At 44.4% G+C, this 19,894-nt stretch overlaps 1 protein-coding gene and 1 pseudogene across 2 annotated transcripts in view; one reads left to right on the top strand and one right to left on the bottom strand.

Moving 5' to 3' along the window:
- The window catches only part of B4galt1 (beta-1,4-galactosyltransferase 1), a 53,982-nt gene that overhangs the window by 13,621 nt on the left and 20,467 nt on the right, over positions 1-19,894 (bottom strand). For both annotated transcript variants that reach the window (XM_004838395.4, XM_004838396.4), the window contains exon 2: positions 8,185-8,420. In XM_004838395.4, coding sequence (XP_004838452.1) covers positions 8,185-8,420 — 236 coding nt within the window. The remainder of the gene's footprint in view (positions 1-8,184; positions 8,421-19,894) is intronic.
- Positions 14,900-14,989, top strand: LOC147825859 (U2 spliceosomal RNA; annotated as a pseudogene).

The following is a 19,894-nucleotide window of genomic DNA, read 5'->3' as shown; positions in this document are numbered from 1 at the left end:
AAACTGTTTCTGAACCCCAAATCTCACAACTGAAAATTCAGCCTAAAGAAATGACACTAAATGTGGAATGCACCAAAAGAGAATAATCTTCAGACTCACAGATGTTCATTACAGTATTATTTACAGTCTTCTACTAGAGGAAAAACTAAGCTAATTCTGGTAGACTTCTGACTAACTACTATGAAGACATGGAAAGTAATGAATATGAAGACTATGAAATAACATGGGAAGATGCTGATGGGATGGAATTTAAGCAAAAAGCAAGACATAAACATTTGTATATATATAGTATGAGCTCAACTGTGGTTTAATTTAGAAAAGGCAAACTCTCTCAGATCTCTGTACAATGAGCTGGCTTCCAGTAATCTCACTGTTTCCAAGCAAGCCAGAGCCCTGCCCTTCCCTCAGAGACCCCCAGGGTGGGAGGGTAGCACACTCACAGAATTACCCACACAGCTTTCCCTGACCAGCAGGGCCTTAGCTCTGGATTGGCTTTGAGGACATTACCAGGGTGGTGATGGTAGCGGCCGTGGCAGCAGCAGTAGCAGTGGCGGTGGTAGTTAGGGTAGCAGCAGTAGTTAGGTCGGCCTTCCTCCCTCTTTCTTTCTTTATAGGAGGCGGAGAATACAGAAGAGAAGGTAGGTGTAGAGTAAGAAGCGGATCACAGAGAAGAATTCCTCCTTCAGCTTGCTTTGCTACAAACAGGATTAACAAGTAAAGGCAAAAGGGCCCCACTAGAAGGGAAAAAAAAGAAAAGAAAAGAAAAAAAGTAGATGGATACAAGGAAGAGTAGTAGGGGAAAGAGAAGTAAATGTCAAGGCTGCAAAGGAAAAAGAACCCATTCTGACCACCCTTGTCCCAAGGCAAAAGCAAAATCCTAATAGGTTGTGGTTCCTTATCACAGAGTCAAAGGTGAGCAGAGATATGGCATTTCCCAGAACAATGTCCAGGGAGGCAATTTACCAGCAATACTGAGTACCAGTTAAGTGCTTCAACACATTCCCCAGAAGAACAGAGAGACACAGCCAGGGAGGAGAGTACAAGGCAAAGGGGAAGCATTTAGACAGTGCAGACAGACACACTCACCCCTCCCACACCCTCTCCTTCCCAAGTTTAATGACCACGAACAACCACAGAGCTAAAGTAGATTGTCTGGGGCCGGGGATGTAGCTCAGTGGCACTGTGCCTGCCTGGCAAGTGCAAGGTCTAGAGTTCAATCCCTGGTACTGCAAAAAAACCACAAAAACAAAACAAAACAAACAAACAAAAACAAATAAATAAATAAAGTAGATTGTCTGCATTTTTCCTGGAAAGGGAAGTTATCCTGAGGATGGTATCACAAGCAGCCTGTGTCTGCCCTGGTCAGCAATGTGTACCTTTAGGGAGAGAAACCAGCTAGGTTCAAATGCCCCAAAGGAAGGGGAGGGCACCGGACATAGCAGCCTCATCCTTCCATGAATCCCATCCCCATATGTGTCCATCTGAGCAGGGGCAGATGGAAATGGAAGCAGGGGTGGGGGTGGCACACAGATGACCAAGATAGAAACTAGACTAGTGGGGGGCACAAGCCCCACAGCTGTCCTCACTGATGGGGTAGACCCATGAGTCTGCTTTACCCTAACTAATCCTGACCTCATGTAGGAACCAGCTGCCTGATCAGTGACAGACAGAAATTGCTGAGATGTGGTGACAGATGCTCTCGCTCACAGTACAAGGGGCCTCTCCAAATTCACTTGATAGCCTGGCCCTATCATCCTACAACAAGGCACAGATGAAAAGGAGAAGGAAGAAGTTTCAAAGCCAGATAAAAATTTCTCATGGCAGTGAGCTGGGCCCTCCCTCTACTTCCCCTCAGCCCTTCAGGCCAAGGTCTACCCTGGGTAAGGATATGAGTCAGGGTAGACTCACAAGCAGGCAGGGCTCCCAGGGGCTCAGTGGCTGTTACTCAAAAGCTGCGGCTTCCTCTCTTGTGACCAATGAGACTCACAGCATTGGCAAGTGTATGTGGGGTGTTCTGGGAATAAACATGGCAAGGCAGGCATTGCTTAGGTCCCAGGTGACCTCTGTCCAAATTCCAGCCCTGCTACCATCCACTATGTGCTCACTCTTGTAACTGTCCCTTGGCAGGAACAGTGAAAAGACCCATTCGCTTCACTGGAGGATTGTGGTCGTCAGAATTCAAAGGACCATGAATGAATCTGATGACCATGAACAATCACAGGGCTGAAATAGATTGTTTGCATTTTTTGGAAAGAAGTCACCCTGATGGGAGTGTCACAGGCAACTTGTGTGTTCCCTGGTCAGCAATGTGCAGCTTTGGGGAGAGGCCCCAGGGAGGGGCTGTGCAGGTAGGTTCTCAAGGGTCAAGATCTAGCCAGGCTAAAAAAGCCTTCACTTTCAAAAGGCACACACCCAGCCTGAGGACTGGGAGCAAGAGGTCCTGAAAGTGGGTATAAATAAATGGGCAAGAGTCACAGCAAGACACTGCAGGTTCTAAATCCTGACTGCACTGGACTGTGCATGAGCTATATGGTCAGGGAGGTAGGAGAGAGACAGACCTGGGGATGAGGCACAAACACAGATAAGCACCCCTTATTAAAAAGTGCCAAGTGGGGCCGGGGATTTAGCACAGTGGCACCTCACCTGCCTCGCAAGTACAAGGTCCTGAGTTTGATCCCCAGTACCAAAGGGGAGGGGGCACGTGGCCTGGGAGCTGTAGGCAGGAAGAGGTCAAATCCAGTCTACAGAGGTGATGAGGCACGTACATGTATGATGGGGGCTAAAAGATGTCCAGGAAGAGTCACTGGGGGAGGCATGCAGACAGAGTATAGCATAAGCAAGGGTATAATAAGGGGAGGACAAGTATCTGGGTGAGAATAAGGGTCCCTGGTGGCTGTGGCACACAATGTGTGAAGGGGGATGAGAAGGGGTGGCTGGAGGTAGAACAGGGTCAGGTGATATGTCCTCAGGTGCCAGGCTCAAGACTTCAGATCATTTAGACCATTGGTTGTGCACAGTGGTGAAATGCTGAAGGTTTAAAGAGGGGGAGTGACATCATCAGAACTAGAAAACTTGGATAGCTGAGTAAGGAGACTAGAGGCACTAGAAGTTACATCGACAGAACTGGGTCTCTGGGGCAAAGGGCTATCATGGTTATGACATACCTATTTGGCCAGCTGTGGCTGCTCTCCTCACCCATCCTGTAATTTTTATGATGGTTAATCCTGTACCTGCATTTCATTTCCTGGGCTAGTGCTGACAGGTGACAACCTGCCTTCCCTTAACTTTGGGCTTTACAGTTTCCAATCCTGGTTGACTATGAGGGAGTACAATGTACACTCCCTATTCACTGCATATGAGGGAGTACAGTGTGCAGTCCCTGTTAGCACTTATATCCACCTCCAAATCAGGGTCCTGGTGAGAAACTTAGAATGTCCATGCTTCAGAACAGTATCCTTGGCTCCAAGAATAGGATGTGCTGGGTCCCATATGAGATCTCCTGCTAAAGCAGAAGTGGTGGAGGCCCTGAAGACAAAAAAGCCAGCTTGCTCTTATCCATCTCAACTGGTAAAGGCCCTCTCACCCACCCCTCAAACACCTTTATTTTGAGATATAGTTTTCGCAGTGTTTGGAGGGTCCCACACCAAACAAGGTGAGTTAACAGCTTTCTACGGACAGAAATATAAGGCATAAAACTTATCAAAGTTCACTGCTGTGTGTGTGGCTTGAGAGTTAAGCCTCCTCTGAAGACACTTACTTGTGTCTGAGTCCTCTGAGCTTCATGACCTGCCTCACACCAATACTCAGTACCCTTTGACCCCATGAATGCCACTACTGGGAAGAAGGGTCCTGATGCTGGTACTGAGTCTGGATGAAGCAGGAGTCAGGGAAAGCAATAAAGAATTTATCAGTTTGGTACTAGCCCGGAACAATAGAGGGTGGAGAGGAAAGACGCAAATCATAGCGGTAGCAGCTAATATTTACTAACAATTTATCACTTGCCAGGTGCTTCACTGCTCTATGAGGTGAACACTAACTCCCTTCCCATCCTACTTAAGATCACTATCTGGGAAGTGGCAGAGCCAGGGCTGAACCCAGGTGGTCACAGAACCCAGGTGGAGATCACTTGCAGCCTGGATACCAGGCTTTGACAAAACACCCCCAGGGAGAGGCTAAATGGCCTCCAAGAGAGCAACTGTTGATACAGGCAGAGGACAATAAACTTGGGAGTCAGAGGTTTGGGTTTGAGCTGCAGCTCAGCTGTTAAATATATGATTCTCTACTGGCCATTTTTCCTCTCGAGCCTGTTTCCTCACCTATGACACAGAGCAGAAACTTTTATTGTCTGGCTTCTGAAGTCTGTGTAAACACTGAAGGGGAGCTAAGGAGATGGAGATGGGCATGCCCCCCACTTCAAGGAGAACAGCACTACTGTGACCTGCTGTAAATGGGGGATTGTATAACATTTCAAATGGGCAGAAAAAGATCTGTTACTGAAAAACCTATTTAATAACCCTGGGCCAGATGTCTCAGAGGCCACTACCATGTTTCTATCTAATGTCAGATACAGGAGTGACAGTGAAGAGTCAAAATGCACAGGATGTTTGGGACAAGAAGTGAGAGGTTCCGATGAAGCTTAATAGCCCATACGGTTTGTTTGTTGAATAGATAATGAGCAAAAGTTAAAGCTAGGTGTTAGAAAATCTCTGTTTTCCTCATCTAGAATATAACTATAAATCAGAGAAGATAGGAAATTCCTAATTTGTAAATGGGTGTGCTCTAGAGGGGGCACTCCCCACCCTGCAAGGTTCAAGTTCCTGTAACCACTTCCATATGTTATACTGTTTACTGGAAAGGTAAGGCAAACTTGAAGCACTTCCTGACTTGTTTATCTGGACTCTGACTATATTTTCCAAAAAGATAATCTGGGGAGGGTTGGAACAGAAGATATAAAATCAGCTGGGGAACAGGAAGAAAAAGATTCTCCTAAGGTAGAAAGTTAATACTTGGAGGAGAAAGAAAGGAAAAAGAAAAAAGTATGGAGCGGGGAGGAAATGATAAAAGACTAGGAAAAAAATGCATGTATATATGGTTGAAATTTTACTTGACTGACTAGTGCTGAAGATCAAACCCGGGGCCCCATCACGTTAGGCCAGCACTGTAGCACTGACCTATATATATATCCCTAGGTCCTAAAAATAAAATATTTCAGATGGTAAGTTGCAAGTGAGAAAAGAGAGGGAGTGAGGAAAAAAGTAAGCTCCCACTATCATACAAAAAGTAAGGAGGGGACTGGGGATTTAGCTCAGTGGTTCCAACGCCTGCCTTGCAAGCGCAAGGTCCTGAGTTTGATCCCCGGTACAAAAAAAAAAAAAAAAAGAAGGAAGGAGGGAGGGGGTGTTAATTTAGGCCTGTGTCCCCAAAGTGCAATTCACACAACTCTGATCACTTGAGATGATTCTTCTAAAAGTTCTCTGGTTAGACAAGCTAGGAAACCCTTCAGCAGGTCACAGTGCCTCTGTGTACTAAAGGCACAAGAATGAGATATGCCTTCCTCAAACATATCTAGGAACTCTTGGACTAGATGTCTCAAAGGCCACCCTTACTTAGCATTCTTTTGCTCCAATCTCAAAGTAGGGGCAGAAGGTGTAGCTCTTAAGAAGTGTCTAGTGTTCACCAACACAGTGGTCTCATTGATCCATGCAGGCTTGGTTATGTGTTTGGGGCAGGCAGGATTGTGTAGCCAGTACAAGATATTCAGAATTCTGGGGCCAGGGATTTAGCTCAGTGGTTTTGCCGCCTGCTGTGCAAGCACAAGGACCCAAGTTTGATACCTGGTACCAAAAAAAAAAAAGATATGCAGAATTCTGTTATTTTAAGCCTAGGGAATATCTGTGTAAACTGTATTATAGAAATTTAAGCTGCCTATATTTTACTGGTCCAATATTTGTTTTGACTTCATAAAACAGTAAGTCTCACATTCACCTAAAATTCAACATAGCTATAAATTAACATCATCCTTTCCAGTCTTCCTTGATTGTAGCTACCTGAACTCAAAATTTCAGCATCATCACTAACTCTTTTACTCCCCTGCCCACACCAGCCTCCCAGTACTGGGGACTGAACCCAGGGCCTTGCACTTAGCTACATTCCTGCCCCCTCCCTTTTTTATTTTTAGGCAGGGTCTCACTAAGTTGCTTGGGCTGGGCTTGAACTTGTGATCCTTCTGTCTCCTGCTGAGATTACAGGAAATTCCACGTCAGAATGGAATCCAGTTTCTTTTACCTTTCTTTATCGAGTACACATTTTAGTAACTATACCAACTAGATCACAGTTGTCTATCTTCTGCTCTGGCAGGTGGGGGAGGGGCATCAGATCTGACAATATTGTGCCTATAGTGAATTACCTGGTTACTGGTATAATAACTATGAGAAAGAAACAAGATGCAGCTCAGTAATCCTTACTGGGCCCTGGTGACAATGGCTTCCTCTTCTAGGTGCTCAGTGCCATTCCTTTAATAACAACAGGCTCCTGAATCTTGCTATGATCAATGTAAGCTCAATGGCATTAGACAAGTGTTTATAAATGACAAGACTTTTCTTAAACAAATACTTGAAGTGACCTGCATTTTGTAGGACCTTTACCTGTTCACTCTTTCATTCTCCAATATTCTTCCAAAGTGAACCACAATGTGTAACTGTCTTGCTTGCAAGTGTTCAAAGGTCCCTGATCTGTACCTCACTTGGCTAACAGCCTCAAGGGATTTACTCACCACTACTTTTCTAACAGACTTTATAACAGGGTCTGTTCTTTTCTTCTCTGTCTGACAGGCTCAGCTCCAATGCCTGATCCCAGGGCCTCTGGTACTTTCCTACTCCACCACTGGTCGTTTCCATCTCCAAGAACATGCAGGCTCCTTTCTTCCTTGACATCCTCATTCACCAGCCCCAGATGAGAAGCCCATCTCTCTCCCAATCTTTAGAACCTAGTTTATATCCTAGTTCTTCCAAGTCACTGCTTTCTCCTCAGTTTCCAAAGCATTTCACAGCCACCATCCAATCATATGCTATTTGGGATTGTTAACAATAGTGTTGACTGGGAAAGTCTCACTTGACAAAAGTGGGTTGCTAAAAGTAGGTTTAAGACAGGTAGGAGTGAGACCGTACATTTCTTCAGAATCTCCTTGCATAATGGATACAGTGCCATGCACAGCAGTCCTCAGAAATGCTGGATGGACAGACTGCTGTTTCCACTTTCCCTTGTGGTCCAAGGAAAGGTGCACAGTCACTCAACATTGATGGAAGCAGTAAGCTGCCAACAATCTTACTACCTGAAGCAGACCCAGCATTTCTCTTGAAATGAAATGGACTTTGTACATGAGCATACTCTGTCTCTTCAAAAAATGTCACTGCACATAAGAGGTTACAGTCTAAAGATGTGAGCTGAAGTGTTTGGGATAAACTCCAGACTTGGTGATGAGGCTGACCTGTCTTCAGCATTAGTGTCCTAAACAGGTCTAAAGATTAAAACACATATAGATCAGATATACAGTGAGAAACTTTTCTTAGACTCATCCAGTCCACATGACTCTGAGATGGTCTGGAATCAGACTTTCCCAGACACTTCTCCAGGGATTGCCATGCAACCTCAACTCAGCACACTGTTTTCTGTGGGCACCCCGGAAAATATTGTGACTAGATAAATTTGAAGTTGCCTAAAACTCTGACATCCAAATGGGCAGTTTTGTTTTTCAAGGTAAAAAGGAAAATCTACAGCTACCCAAATATAGGAAATAATCAGTGCTTTATTTTGAGATACTTAGGGTTGTTTTTTTTCTCTCAATTTTGTTGGAAAGCTACTTCCAAAACACACACACACACCACCAATTTCCCTTGACTAACAGAGTTGATAGCAATGAGCAAGCACACTGATTGGCATTTAATTCAATTGCACTGTTTAAATAAGGATGGTAGTGGTGGTAGACCTGGCTGCTCATTGTAAAAGACCAACTCTATACTTAGTGGCACGGTGCCTGCCTGGCAAGTGCAAAGTCCCGAGTTCAATTCCCGGTACAAAAAAAAACGACCAACTCTACAGAATCACTCCCCTCCCCCGGCACTCATTATACACACATTTGCACATAAATATTCTCCCTCTTCCTCACTCCATCTTCCCAGACCTCACCTGGTTGATAACATAGATACCATAGTCCAACTGCTGGCGCTGTAAAATTGGGTGCAAATAATACAGCCAATACTTGAGGTGCTCCTGCCGGTTGCGGAATGGAATAATGATGGCCACCTTGTGAGGAGAGATGCAGTCTTTGGGGGTGTAGCGGCCGCCCATTTTTATCTCTGGGTTCTGCTTTGCCAAAAGCTCCAGATCCACAGGAATGTTAAATTCAATCAGCATGGGGCCAACTAGAGAGGTAGAAGAAAGGAGAAGTTAGGAAGCCACAGTATGCATAATCCACAGACTACATCAGATGATCAGGCCAGAGGAGACATCTCCTCTTAGGAGGCTGTGTGGGCATAGAAAGGATGCTCATGCCCAGCACCAGGTATGCTGTCCAGCAGCAGGGTGATCAATTACCTCAGGAAACCCCTCACTGCTAGGCAACCCAGGTGGTTGGTTACCCTCTGAAGCACTCCCGGCCCAGGACCCTCTCCCCACCCTGACTCCACATATAATAGAAACAATTCCTGCTCAGACTCCCTGATAGGCTGTTGTAAGGATGAGTGATCATAGATGAGAAAGGACTTTCTCATAAATCCCTAGGTTGGGACTGAGCTCTGCCACCTGCCAACTGTGTGGGCCTTGGACAAAGGATGGAAACTATTCTAAATAGGGGACAGTGTGTGTGGAGGTCAGTGTGGAGAAAATCAGCTTCAAATTAGAATGTAGTGGAGAGTAACAGACCTGATGTAGAAGTGAGCCAAACTGGATGGGGAGGGATGGAGGCAATGGACACTAGAAAAGAAAGAAAAGAAACTGCTGGGAAGACTATCAAAGAATGATTAATAACTGGAAGAGTAACAGTAACCAAGAGGATGAATGGTCAGGGATGAAGAAGGGTCAGAGATGACTTCAAAGTTTCTGGTCTGGAAGAACATGGATTCAGATCAGAGAAATAAGTCAGAGAATTCCTGGCTCAGAAGAAAAACTGATGAAGTGGTAGATGTTGAGGTAGCAGCAGGTTAGGAGTAGAGGGAAAAGGAACAGGTCAAAGTCCCTCACAGGGTATGTGGCATACACAGAGTCATCCAGGCACACAAAGGAAATCAGAGGCAGAAGCAAGACTTAAACCTAGGCTTCAGACTTCCTCAAAATGGGTTCCCAGAAGAAGCTGGTAGAAAAACATAATCCCTGGTCAAGTCAGCGAGGGAACTCTGCACATTAAATCCTGCTTCTGGAAAAGCATAATCCATACCAAAGGCTCTGCTCTGAGAAACTGCAGTCAAGAAACCCCTTTCACTTTATTAACTCACCATTTCTCAAACTTACTTGATCACAGAATTATTTTGTCAGAGAACACATTTGGGGAACTGTTACTATACTGTAACCATATTCACCTGTGAAGCAAACTAGCTATTAGAACAAAGAAACCTATAGAACAGGTGGGAATGCTAACCACAAGCTCAGATCAAGGTTTACCTGGAACACAGTGGTGAAATCCACCCACCCCTGCCTAAGCCCAGTGTGCAGGCCTAAGTCTGCCCCATTGAGCAAAAGCACGTGGCTCCTCGTGCACTCCATGTGCCCAGGAATCACTCACCCTCCTGGAACAAAATAGCCTGAGAAAAAGAAACTATCAGCCTTCTCCTCCTTCCGGACAGCAGGTGCAGTTTGGCAGCTGCCACCTCCCTGCCCTTCCTCATATCACACCACAACCCCTCCCCACCATCAGTAACAGAGTTCCATCATCACAGGACCTGTTCCTATTAGTTCATTTTCTTCTGAGACACAGCTCTAATTAGATCACTTTTCCACTAAAAGCATCCTATGGCTTAAGGCTGTATGCTCTTATAAAAGGTTAAGACCAAATCCCCCAGTGAGGCAACAAGGCCCTCTAGTCAGCTGCCTGCCTCTGTCTCCACTCCTATAAATCATGCTTATGCCCACCCTTCCCTTTGCCAGAAATGCCTTTCCTTCCCTCCTTGAACCAGGAACTTTTGTATGAGACAGGCCTCAATTAGGCTTTATCACCACAGAATTCAGGCAGCACACCGCCGAGGCAGAGAAGATCCTCAAAGCTGCAAGTCTTGCTTCCTCCCTAGCCAAATCCTTCCTCCTGGAGGCCGGGGACCTCGTACATTAGTCTCCCATGGGATTGCTACTGCTGACTCAACTCCAACCTTCTAGGCTGCCCTCAGGGGAGCAAGAACTGTGATCCAGGACTAAATTAGTGGTCAACCTGGACCAGCTTTTCCCTATCATCAGAATCTCCTAAGGCAACTGGAATATGGACTCTCAGGCCCCTCCCCTAGAAAGTACAACTTAGCATGTCTTGGAAAGGACTTAAATGGATAATTAACAAGTTCTAGTCAGTGATGGCAAACCTTTTAGAGTTTTCAATAATATAAACAGCCCATTGTGACATGCAGGCTGTAGGTTCACCACCACTGCCATAGGTGATTCTAACTAGGCAAGCTGGGCAAGAGGGAGCTGCATGGCTCATTTTCACAAGCCTTAAGACTTTCAGGCAATAAGAGTCCTTAGGGATTCCCACCATTTCCACTGTTTCCCACAAGGTCCATCTGGCGTACGGTGTTCAATCTCCCACCCTGGCAAAGATCTCTGGGAGGCTCCGTGATAGAAAGAACTCATTAAAAAGAAGAAAAGAAGGTCCATCACTAGGCCCTTCTCACTAAAAGGGCCCCTCAACATCTGCAACCCAGCCTATCTTTTGTTCTGAAGGTATTACTAAACATAACCTCATTTTCAGGAACCTAAGAAGCATCTGGACTGCTACCCTAAGACTCACTCATACCTTCTGAAACCAACCCAGAAGACAGGAATTCACGTGTGGCCTGCCCAGGGCAGACACCTGCAGGCTGAAAAGTGTCCAAATGTTTTCTCTGCACAGGTTGCAGAAAGGTGGTCCTGAGGTAAAGAGCCCCACACAAGAGAGGGGATGCGTAGGTCCTGGTCCAGCTGCACCAGTGATTTGCTGGATGATCCTGGGACGAGCACATCCACTCTCAGGATACTGGTCCACTTATAAATTGCAAGGATTCGACTGGATGAACTCTAAGGTGTCACAAAGCCCTGGCATGCCCAGAGATACTCCATAAACTAGAAAGAGAACAAGGACCCAAACCAAGATCTCCTGAAAATTCTTACCTGCCACTGAGAGGGCATGAATCACCAAAAAAGATAGGAAACAAGTGCCCTGGATGGGAGAGGTAGAAAGCAGACCTGATCACCAAACACCATACCCACCGAAGTGCCCACCTACTACTTATGCAGTCTCAGCCTCTTTCCTTGATGTCCATCTATGCCATCATCTCTTCTCACTGTCCCTAGACATTCCTCCTTCTCACTCTCACCCATGTAGGGCTTACTTTCATCTATAGGACACACACCTCTTTCTCTTTCTCCTGCCCATAGAGCTATGGAGAGACAGGACATGGCTAGCTATGTGTCATGGTCACCTTAAACTCAACTTGCCCCAAAAGAACTCATTTAAGCCGGCCCATCAGCACCTACAACCTAACCTCTACCCTCACATGGTTCTCACCATGGTTCCCTCAGCCACTCACACTGCTGCACACCCAGTATGGGAGTTGATACGTGGATTATCCATCTTCCACTTCCCAACCTTTTTCCAAACTATTTCTTTGTGTTTCTCTCTTGTGTCTCCCCAACAATCCATGGGAGTCTTACCAAATACAAAACCAGAGTTTTTACTGTAAAATGTTTGTTTAATGCAAACACTCCCTGTGATATATCAAGACCACTTTCAATCTGTTTCAATCAATACCTTCTGGGTACCAACCGACAGCCTACTGTGCCAGCCAAAGAGTTTTGGGTTGAGGCAGGAAAGATATGCAAGACAGTTACTGCTTCCTTGGTGCTCTGTGCTGAGCACACAGCACAACCTAAATGAAAATTACCCTGGTTCACCACTGCTTCTCCAATGGCTCTGTGCAGAGCTTAATCACTAAACAGCTTCTTCTCATTCTCCTGTTCACTCTCTCTCTCTTTTTTTTTTTTTTGGTACGGGGGATCCAACTCCTGTTCTCTTCTCAGCCCTCTCTCAATCCCCATCATGCCTCCAACACATGGAGCACAGCTGACCCCCAGTCCTGCCCTCTCTACTCATACTTCTCCATCTTCTGTCTGAAGCCTCCACAACTCCAGGAATCCTGCAGCTCATACCACTGAGACTAAAGAGCATACAACAGAATCAAACCTGGAGTTGAATGCCTTCGTGGGTCCAGTGCCAGCCAGGAGGCCTCCAAGAGTGCCCTGCACACCTCCTGCCACAATTCAGGGGCTGACCTCTACTGCACACCTAGCTCAGTCTCAGGAAAAAATCCAGAGAACTCACATTCCAGGAGGGCAATGATCACCACTGTTCAGAATCATGCAGACCCGTTATCAGGTCTCAAAGTCACTGCCTGGGGCTCCAGGGACATGGATAAGGATACAAAGAGCTGAGGGCTTCATGACAATCCTCAGGCTAGGTAGGCCAAGGCAACCTTGCTGTGCGGCACATGGCTTTTGCTACCACAAGTCCTCAGCCCTGCTGGGCTGGCTTGTGTGTTTTCTTGGCTCTGGGAACTGGGAAGCAGGGTTACATAAGCAGATGAGCAGATGTGAGCTGTCCTCCAGTTCAAGCCCCGCCACATGAGTCTCTCAGCTGGGAGCCCAGGTCATGGCCTTGCGTGTAAGTCGCTCAATAACTTCAATATGTGAGGTCAACTCATACAAATTCCACTATTCCCTTGCCCAGCATGGCAAACCCAAACACATACATGCCGCTTTATCAAGCCACGCTATTTAAGCCAAGCCTACCATGGACTCCTGCCTGGTTTCCATGCTGGCTGAGCCACAGTTCAATCCTCTAACCTCAGCAAAACAGGCTGACAGGCCAGTGAGTAGTTCAGGACACAATCCCTGCTCTGAGGCTGGGTCGTGACAATGTTTCACCAGAATGAGAAGAAATGACAAAAGTAAAAACCTTTAGGTGGTTTTCATCAAACTAACAAAATACAGGAACACCCTTTCTTCTAAGATTAAGTGCTTCTTACTTTTTAAATGTTAAAGTATGGTAGTCTTTTTCTTTTTTTTTTTTTTTGGTAGTCTTTTTCTTATTAAACAATCATGATAGATTTTGACATTGGATTATTTTTAATTCTTTTTTTTTTTTTTTTTAAATCCTTTGTTGGCAGTCAGGCCACTGAATTTCTCCTAAAAATGTCCTGAGTAAGAAATTAAAATATCTGGATGCTGGATGTGGTGCCACATGCCTGTAATCCCAGCACTCAGGAGGCTGAAGCAGGAGAATCACCGTGAATTCGAGGCCAGCCTAAACTACATGGTGAGACCCTCTCTCAAAAAAACAAAATAAAATCAAATATTTGGGGGCAGGGGATTTAGCTCAGTGGTACTGCACCTGCCTCGAAAGCACAAGGTCCTGAGTTCAATCCCCAGTACAAATCAATCAATCAATCAATCAATAATAAAATATTCGGGGAACTATGCAAAGCCCAGAACATTGTGGTTTTAAACCTGGGATACTGGAGGGCCAGAGATTTAGCTCAGTGGCACTGTGCCTGCCTTGCAAGCACAAAGTCCTGAGTTCAATACCTGGTACCAAGGAAAAAAAGAACAGCCAGGATACTGGAATATCTTCTGGTCCAGGTCTCAGATCTGACAGTACAATGCATAGTCCCTCTTCATATCATGTCCCCAACTACAGTGCTGTTCTTTAGGCTCATGTGGGTGGCTATTTCTGTCTGTACCAACTCCAAAAAGGTGGAGTGAAGTAGGCACTACTGCCAAATTCCTGGGCTTGGGAAAGATTCCCATGCAGTGGTTCTGCAAAAACATGGTGTCCCTTGTGGGTCCTTAGACTAGAAATAAGAAGCACTATATACTACACAGGGCTCATCTCAAACCTGGTCTTTACTACTTTGTGGAGGACAAGCTCTCCAGGTGTCTAAGGACTTTGATATCACCAAATCCAACAGCTGCCTGACCTCAGCTCAAATATCACTCCCCTAGGAAGCACTTGAGGTAATTTTTATTCTTCACCCACATAGCCTAAGTACTCACAGTACCATATCCATTCTAATACGCACTCAGTTACTACTTACCATATGCCAGCAAATGTCAGGAATGCAGAGGAGGGAGGTAGGTTAAGTTTTTCCCCTAAGGGGTCAGGGAAACCAACAAATCAAATGGCATGGTAAGTGTAACAGTGGTAAGAACAGGTTGAACTGGCACAGAAGCAGGAAAATCAACTTCAGGGCCAGGGAGAGAGTCAAGGAAAGCTTTGCAGAGAAGCAGTTGCCTCAACTGGGCCCTGCAGCTCCTTGCGGGCAGGAGGAGACACAAAGACCAGTGTTCATTTGTCAGTGAGCCCCCTTGGCTACCATGGACACAAAACACACAAGTCTTTACTTCATGGGTGTGCATACCCATTCTCCCTGCTTTTCTGCCATTGACACAAGCAACAAAGAGTTTCAATAAACCATAAGAAAACTTGATGTCATAATATAGGACAGAGAGCCACCAGAAGGGACTCATAATTCCCATGTTAATCACCCCTCACCAAGTTTTAAAATCTAACTCAAAAAGATTCAAAGGTTCTGAAAATGATTTACTGTAATTCTTAAATCTGATGTTCATGGCATTTTCTTTATACTTTCACTTATATCTTTAAAATTGAATTGCTTCTTGGCCTTTTGGCTAAGATCAAGTGTAAAATTGAACAATAAATATTTTAAACTATTTATGAGAATGGGAAACATGACCCCCCCCATCTTCTGAAATAAAGATTTTAAAACACAGAAATTAGTTACCAAAAAACAGGAATTACCTGTTCCTACTGCTGATATGATACATCTTCGGTGCACACAAAGAATACAAGTTAAACACCCACTCATCTTTCTGCCAACTCATTGCCCAAGCCACAACAGACCCCAGGAAAGAAACACTTTTTCAACAGGAAACAGAACACATCTGTGGTCTCAGAACCCTACAACTCGGAGATGTAGAGAAAAGCAAACTACTTGTTCAAAAAATAAAGGAACCTGTCAGAAGAGAGTGACACAGCTGGGACAGGTGGCCAAGTGGGGCCAGTTGCTCCTCCATGCTCAGGAGCAGCCCTGTTACATGCCTGATGAGCCCCACTTTGCAGTCTCCCAAAATATGACCCGAAAGTGTCCACACCAGCCCTCGGTGGAACTGCCATTTCTTACACCTTGTCTCTCTCTACTAAAGTCCTACCCAGGGCCTATTCCAAGGCTGAGCACTCTAGTTTACTTTCAAACTACAGGTGTCGTTTCAATCCGTCACTCATACTGGCTCTCAAATTGTATGATTCAAGAAGAATCATCTGGGGAAGTATGCGAAGCTACAGATTCTTGACTTCTCATCAGAGATTCTGATTAGCTTGAGACTAGGGCCTAGGAAACTGCATTTTAACAAGCATTCTGGGTAATTTTTTTTTTTTTTCCTTTTTGGTCCTAGGGATTGAACCTGGAGCCTTACACTGAGCTAAACCCTGGCCCTAGAATAATGCAAGCCCCATAGCCTATATTTTAAGAAATGCTAGTTTACTGGTTGACTCATTAACCACCACCTCCCTTCCACCCTTGAGAGGCTCTTTAAATATGAATATACCATGAAAAGCTTGAGGCAGGGGGTTTAGCTCAGTGTTAGAATTCATGTCCAAGGCCCTAGGTCTGCTCTCCAACATGGAAGGAAGAGGAGGAGGGAGGAAGAGAAACAACCTATACAACGGAACTACTGTGTATTTCCCCTCTTTGATAATGGGTATCACAGAATAGAAAATGTTTCACTTTGGGATTTTACAAAGGGTCAGGTGTAATAACCCTGTCAGGACGAATGATCTGATTATCTACATTTTAACCCTTTTTCAGTCTTAATCTTTTAAGTTCCTTTTTCTGATTTTAACTTATTCATGTTGGTCCTTTTTAGGGTATTTGTTCTTATAAGTCACATCAAAAACTCATGAAAGAGGTAAAGTAACAACCTTTCAGAGTCCAAGCCAAATGTCATCCCCTCTTCAAAACTTTCCCAAGCCTCCCTGAACCAAACAGTCCCTGTTCTACATGCCAAAGTGCCCTTCCACAAGCCTGCCTTACAGCCTGGCTAGCTAGGGAGGGGCACCAGTCTAACTGCTTGCCTCCTGCAAGAGAGGGAGTTGTGTCTCATTCCTTGTGTTCTTGAGATGGTTCCTGGCACAGCAGGATAAATAAACAAAGCATTTGTTCAACTCAGAGTTCTGAAGCTGAGCTAACAGTGCAGGGATCCATCTTGCCTTTGCTGTCTTAGAATCTAAAGTTTTTGTCCTAATTACATATCTGCAACCAAAGTGGGAGCAAAAACACCCCTTTCTAGCTCTAATGATGCCTTTTGTCTCCAGGTATAGGACCTGATTCATCAGCTACAGGCACACTTCCACCCTTAATTTAAAAATAAGTTTCCTCCAAGTTCTAGGCCCATAATTTTAGTTTTTGGTAATGGATGACCTAACTTCCTAATGAAAATGTTGCATTTCCTCTTCTAAGCCTCACAATGAATGCCACACCAAACTAACCTTTCACCCAACGCCACTTGTTCCTTGAAAAAATAAGCCCAACGCTCAAAGTTTGATGGTGAGCTATAAGAGCACCAGAAAAACCTCAAGCAGTAACTCAGTCCAGGATGCTGTCACCGAAGGTACCAAGGACTAAATCTAAGGATGTAAAATCATGATCAGGATCCACCTCCAATTAGAAACTAAAAAATCCAGGCCAGGGATTTAGCTCAGTGGTTCTATCGCCTGCCTCGAAAGCGCGAGGTCCAGAGTTCAATCCCAGGTACCAAAAAAAGAAAGACAGAAACTAAAAAATCCTTCCAGCCCAGGGCTAGAGGCCTCCTGAACTACTACATATGAAGGAAATTGAAGGCCAAAGAGGTCACAAAATTCCTCAAAAACACCCTTAAGATTCACAAAGAAGGGCCAGGGATTTAGCTCAGTGGCACCACACCTGCCCCGCAAGCACAGAGTCCTGAGTTTGGTCCCTAAGCTGAAAAGAAAGTCTCCTGGAACATCTTGCTGTACCTAAAAGAAGTTACTCCAAGAACAACAGTATGTATCAAAAGGACAAAGGAGCCAGCCAGAAGGGGATGCCATTGGCCAAATCTAAGGTAGCATCAGAAAATGACAGTAAAAAACTATAACCTATTGGATAACATAAGAATGCATAGTCTGCATTGATATGTGAATTAATTCATTGGGATGCTCTTCTTTACACAATGCCAACTACCAAATATAAAAGTACAGTAGAATTAAGAAATCACCAACCACCATAAATAACTGTCTCATGTATGAATCACCAGTAGATCCTACTAACAGGATTTACATAACCTCAAAATGTGAGCCTATAAGATAAAGGGGAGCAACAGGAACATATATTATAAAATCATCGAAGTTCACATCGTCAGTAGGGAACAAACTGATAGCATGTGTTTCTAGATATAATTGCACTAAGAACTCAGCATCATTCTAGAGTATTCCCATGAAACGTACATAACCTAATCCTAATCAAGAGCAAACAGCAGACCTAAACAGTGGGACCTTTACAGATTAATTGGCCTGTACTCATCAACAATGAAATACAAAGACTAGGAAACTGTATCAGACTAAAAGAAACTAGGGGACATAATAACTGAGTATAACTCATGATCTCTTGATTTTCTTTTACGACAAAGGACATTACTGAGACAACTGATAAAATTTATTGTAAAGCCTACAGATACAAGCCAGGCATGGTGGCACATGCCTGTAATCCCAGCACTCTAGGAGGATGAAGCAGGAGGATCACAAGTTTGAGCACAGCCTGAGCAACTCTGTGACTTGGTGAGACCCAGTCTCAAAAATTTTAAAAATAAGAACAAATTAAAAGGGCTGGGGGTATAGTTCAATGCAAAGGCCTAATACAATCCCTAGCAGGCCTAGGCCCAGTAGGCCTAATTCAATCCCTAGTACTGAAAGGAGAAGAAAAAAAGCCAGTAGATAATAGAAATGCTTCCTAAGGCTGGGGATTTATCTCAGTGGCACTGTGTCTGCCTCCTGAAGGGAGGAAGGGAGGATGGAAAGCAAGAAAACAAACAGAAGGTGGAGCTGGATGTACCCTTTCAGGGATTTGAGTGGAGGAGGGGGCAGTGATGCCCTAGAGGAGACCAAAGTCCTGAGGCAGGCCTGCAATATTGCAGGGATGGATCTGCCAAAATTTGACGAAGTAAACTTTGCCTACTCCAGCTTTTGACCTATCAGCTACCTGATTATACTGTGGGGCCTTCCTGATAGGGCTGCCTGCAGCCAAAGAATTCTAACCCACTTGACAGCAGTTCCAATTTTCCAGGAAAGCAAAAACTTAGCATCCTAGCATGTAAGTCTGTCTCCCAGGGAGTTGTGTTACTCAGTCAGCTAATCCCTCTGATCAGTTTGCAGCCCTGATGAATTTCTGGGCCTGCAATGCTAATTACAAGCCCTGTACTGTATATCCTTCTTCCTCCAGCTAGAACCAGACCTTAGGTTATAGAAAGTCTAATGCCCCTATGGGCCCTCTGGGCAGTCAGCCAGCTATGCATTCCTGGCAATGCCTTTGGTATCAGAACCACTTTAAATGCAGTCAGCTCTAATTTCTTCCTCTAAGGGGGTAGGGATACTCATGTCTTCCTTTCAAGTGGCAAGTGAGATATTACATATACATACTTATCACAGTGCTTAGCACTAATAAATGTCCAACAACTATTACTTTGCTTTCTCCCCTTACTCCACAGAACTTAAAAGCTTACAGATTATTACAGCTTTATCAATACAAGTAGCTAAATTTTCACATTTTAATTCTCAACCACTAGCATCAGTGATAAATTTGGAAAGGATGGATCCCAAGGGTATGATAGAAGGCTTCTTGGAACACATGGGGGGTTGAACAGGTACTCTGTTCACTTTTTATTTTCAAGGACAAATACTAAAACATTAAAGAATGAACTTAGAAAAATATATGGGAAAAGAAATTTTACAATCTTGAGATGATGAATATCTTTCAAAGTGTGAAAATAATCTGAAGTCATAAAGAAAAAAACCATTTAAATAAACAAAAATTCAAATTTTCTACATAGCCAAATATACCAGAAATAAAGTTAAAAGACAAACGACAGGCTGAGGATGTAGCTCAGTGTAGAGCACTTCTTTAGCATGTACAAAGTCCTAAGTTTGTCAATCCCCAATAAGAAAAAAGAGCAATAAGAAAATAAGCAGTAAGAGAAACAAGCAATAAGAAAAATGTTTTAAATTTTTAAAAAAAGACAGCCACACCTTGGAACTTGAATACTTTGAAACTCAATCAAATTTGATCATGTTGACATGAAAATGTTATCCTGGTATTTATCATTTGTTTGGTGCTCAATTGTACAAGCTAGAACTTGTCAGTGTTGTTTGCCTCCTGACTCGCTACCCTTTCCAGCCAAAACAACTTGTTCAGGACTCACTGTTTCTGATACTAGTCACACCTCCGCAGAACCTGAGGTACCACTGTACCCAAGGTACCACTGTAAAAGACAAGTGATAACTTCTGCAAAAACAAAACAAAGGAGGTCCTGAATCAGCCTGCTGCAGACAGGCAGGTCTGTGCACGCCCTACCCAGG

The sequence above is a fragment of the Heterocephalus glaber genome, unplaced genomic scaffold (assembly GCF_053883595.1).
Source record: "Heterocephalus glaber isolate CG9 unplaced genomic scaffold, H.glaber_assembly_v1.0 deba00001481, whole genome shotgun sequence".
Classification (NCBI taxonomy): Eukaryota; Metazoa; Chordata; class Mammalia; order Rodentia; family Bathyergidae; genus Heterocephalus; species Heterocephalus glaber.
Note: the sequence above shows the minus strand (reverse complement) of the source record. Positions and strands in the feature narration are given on the sequence as shown.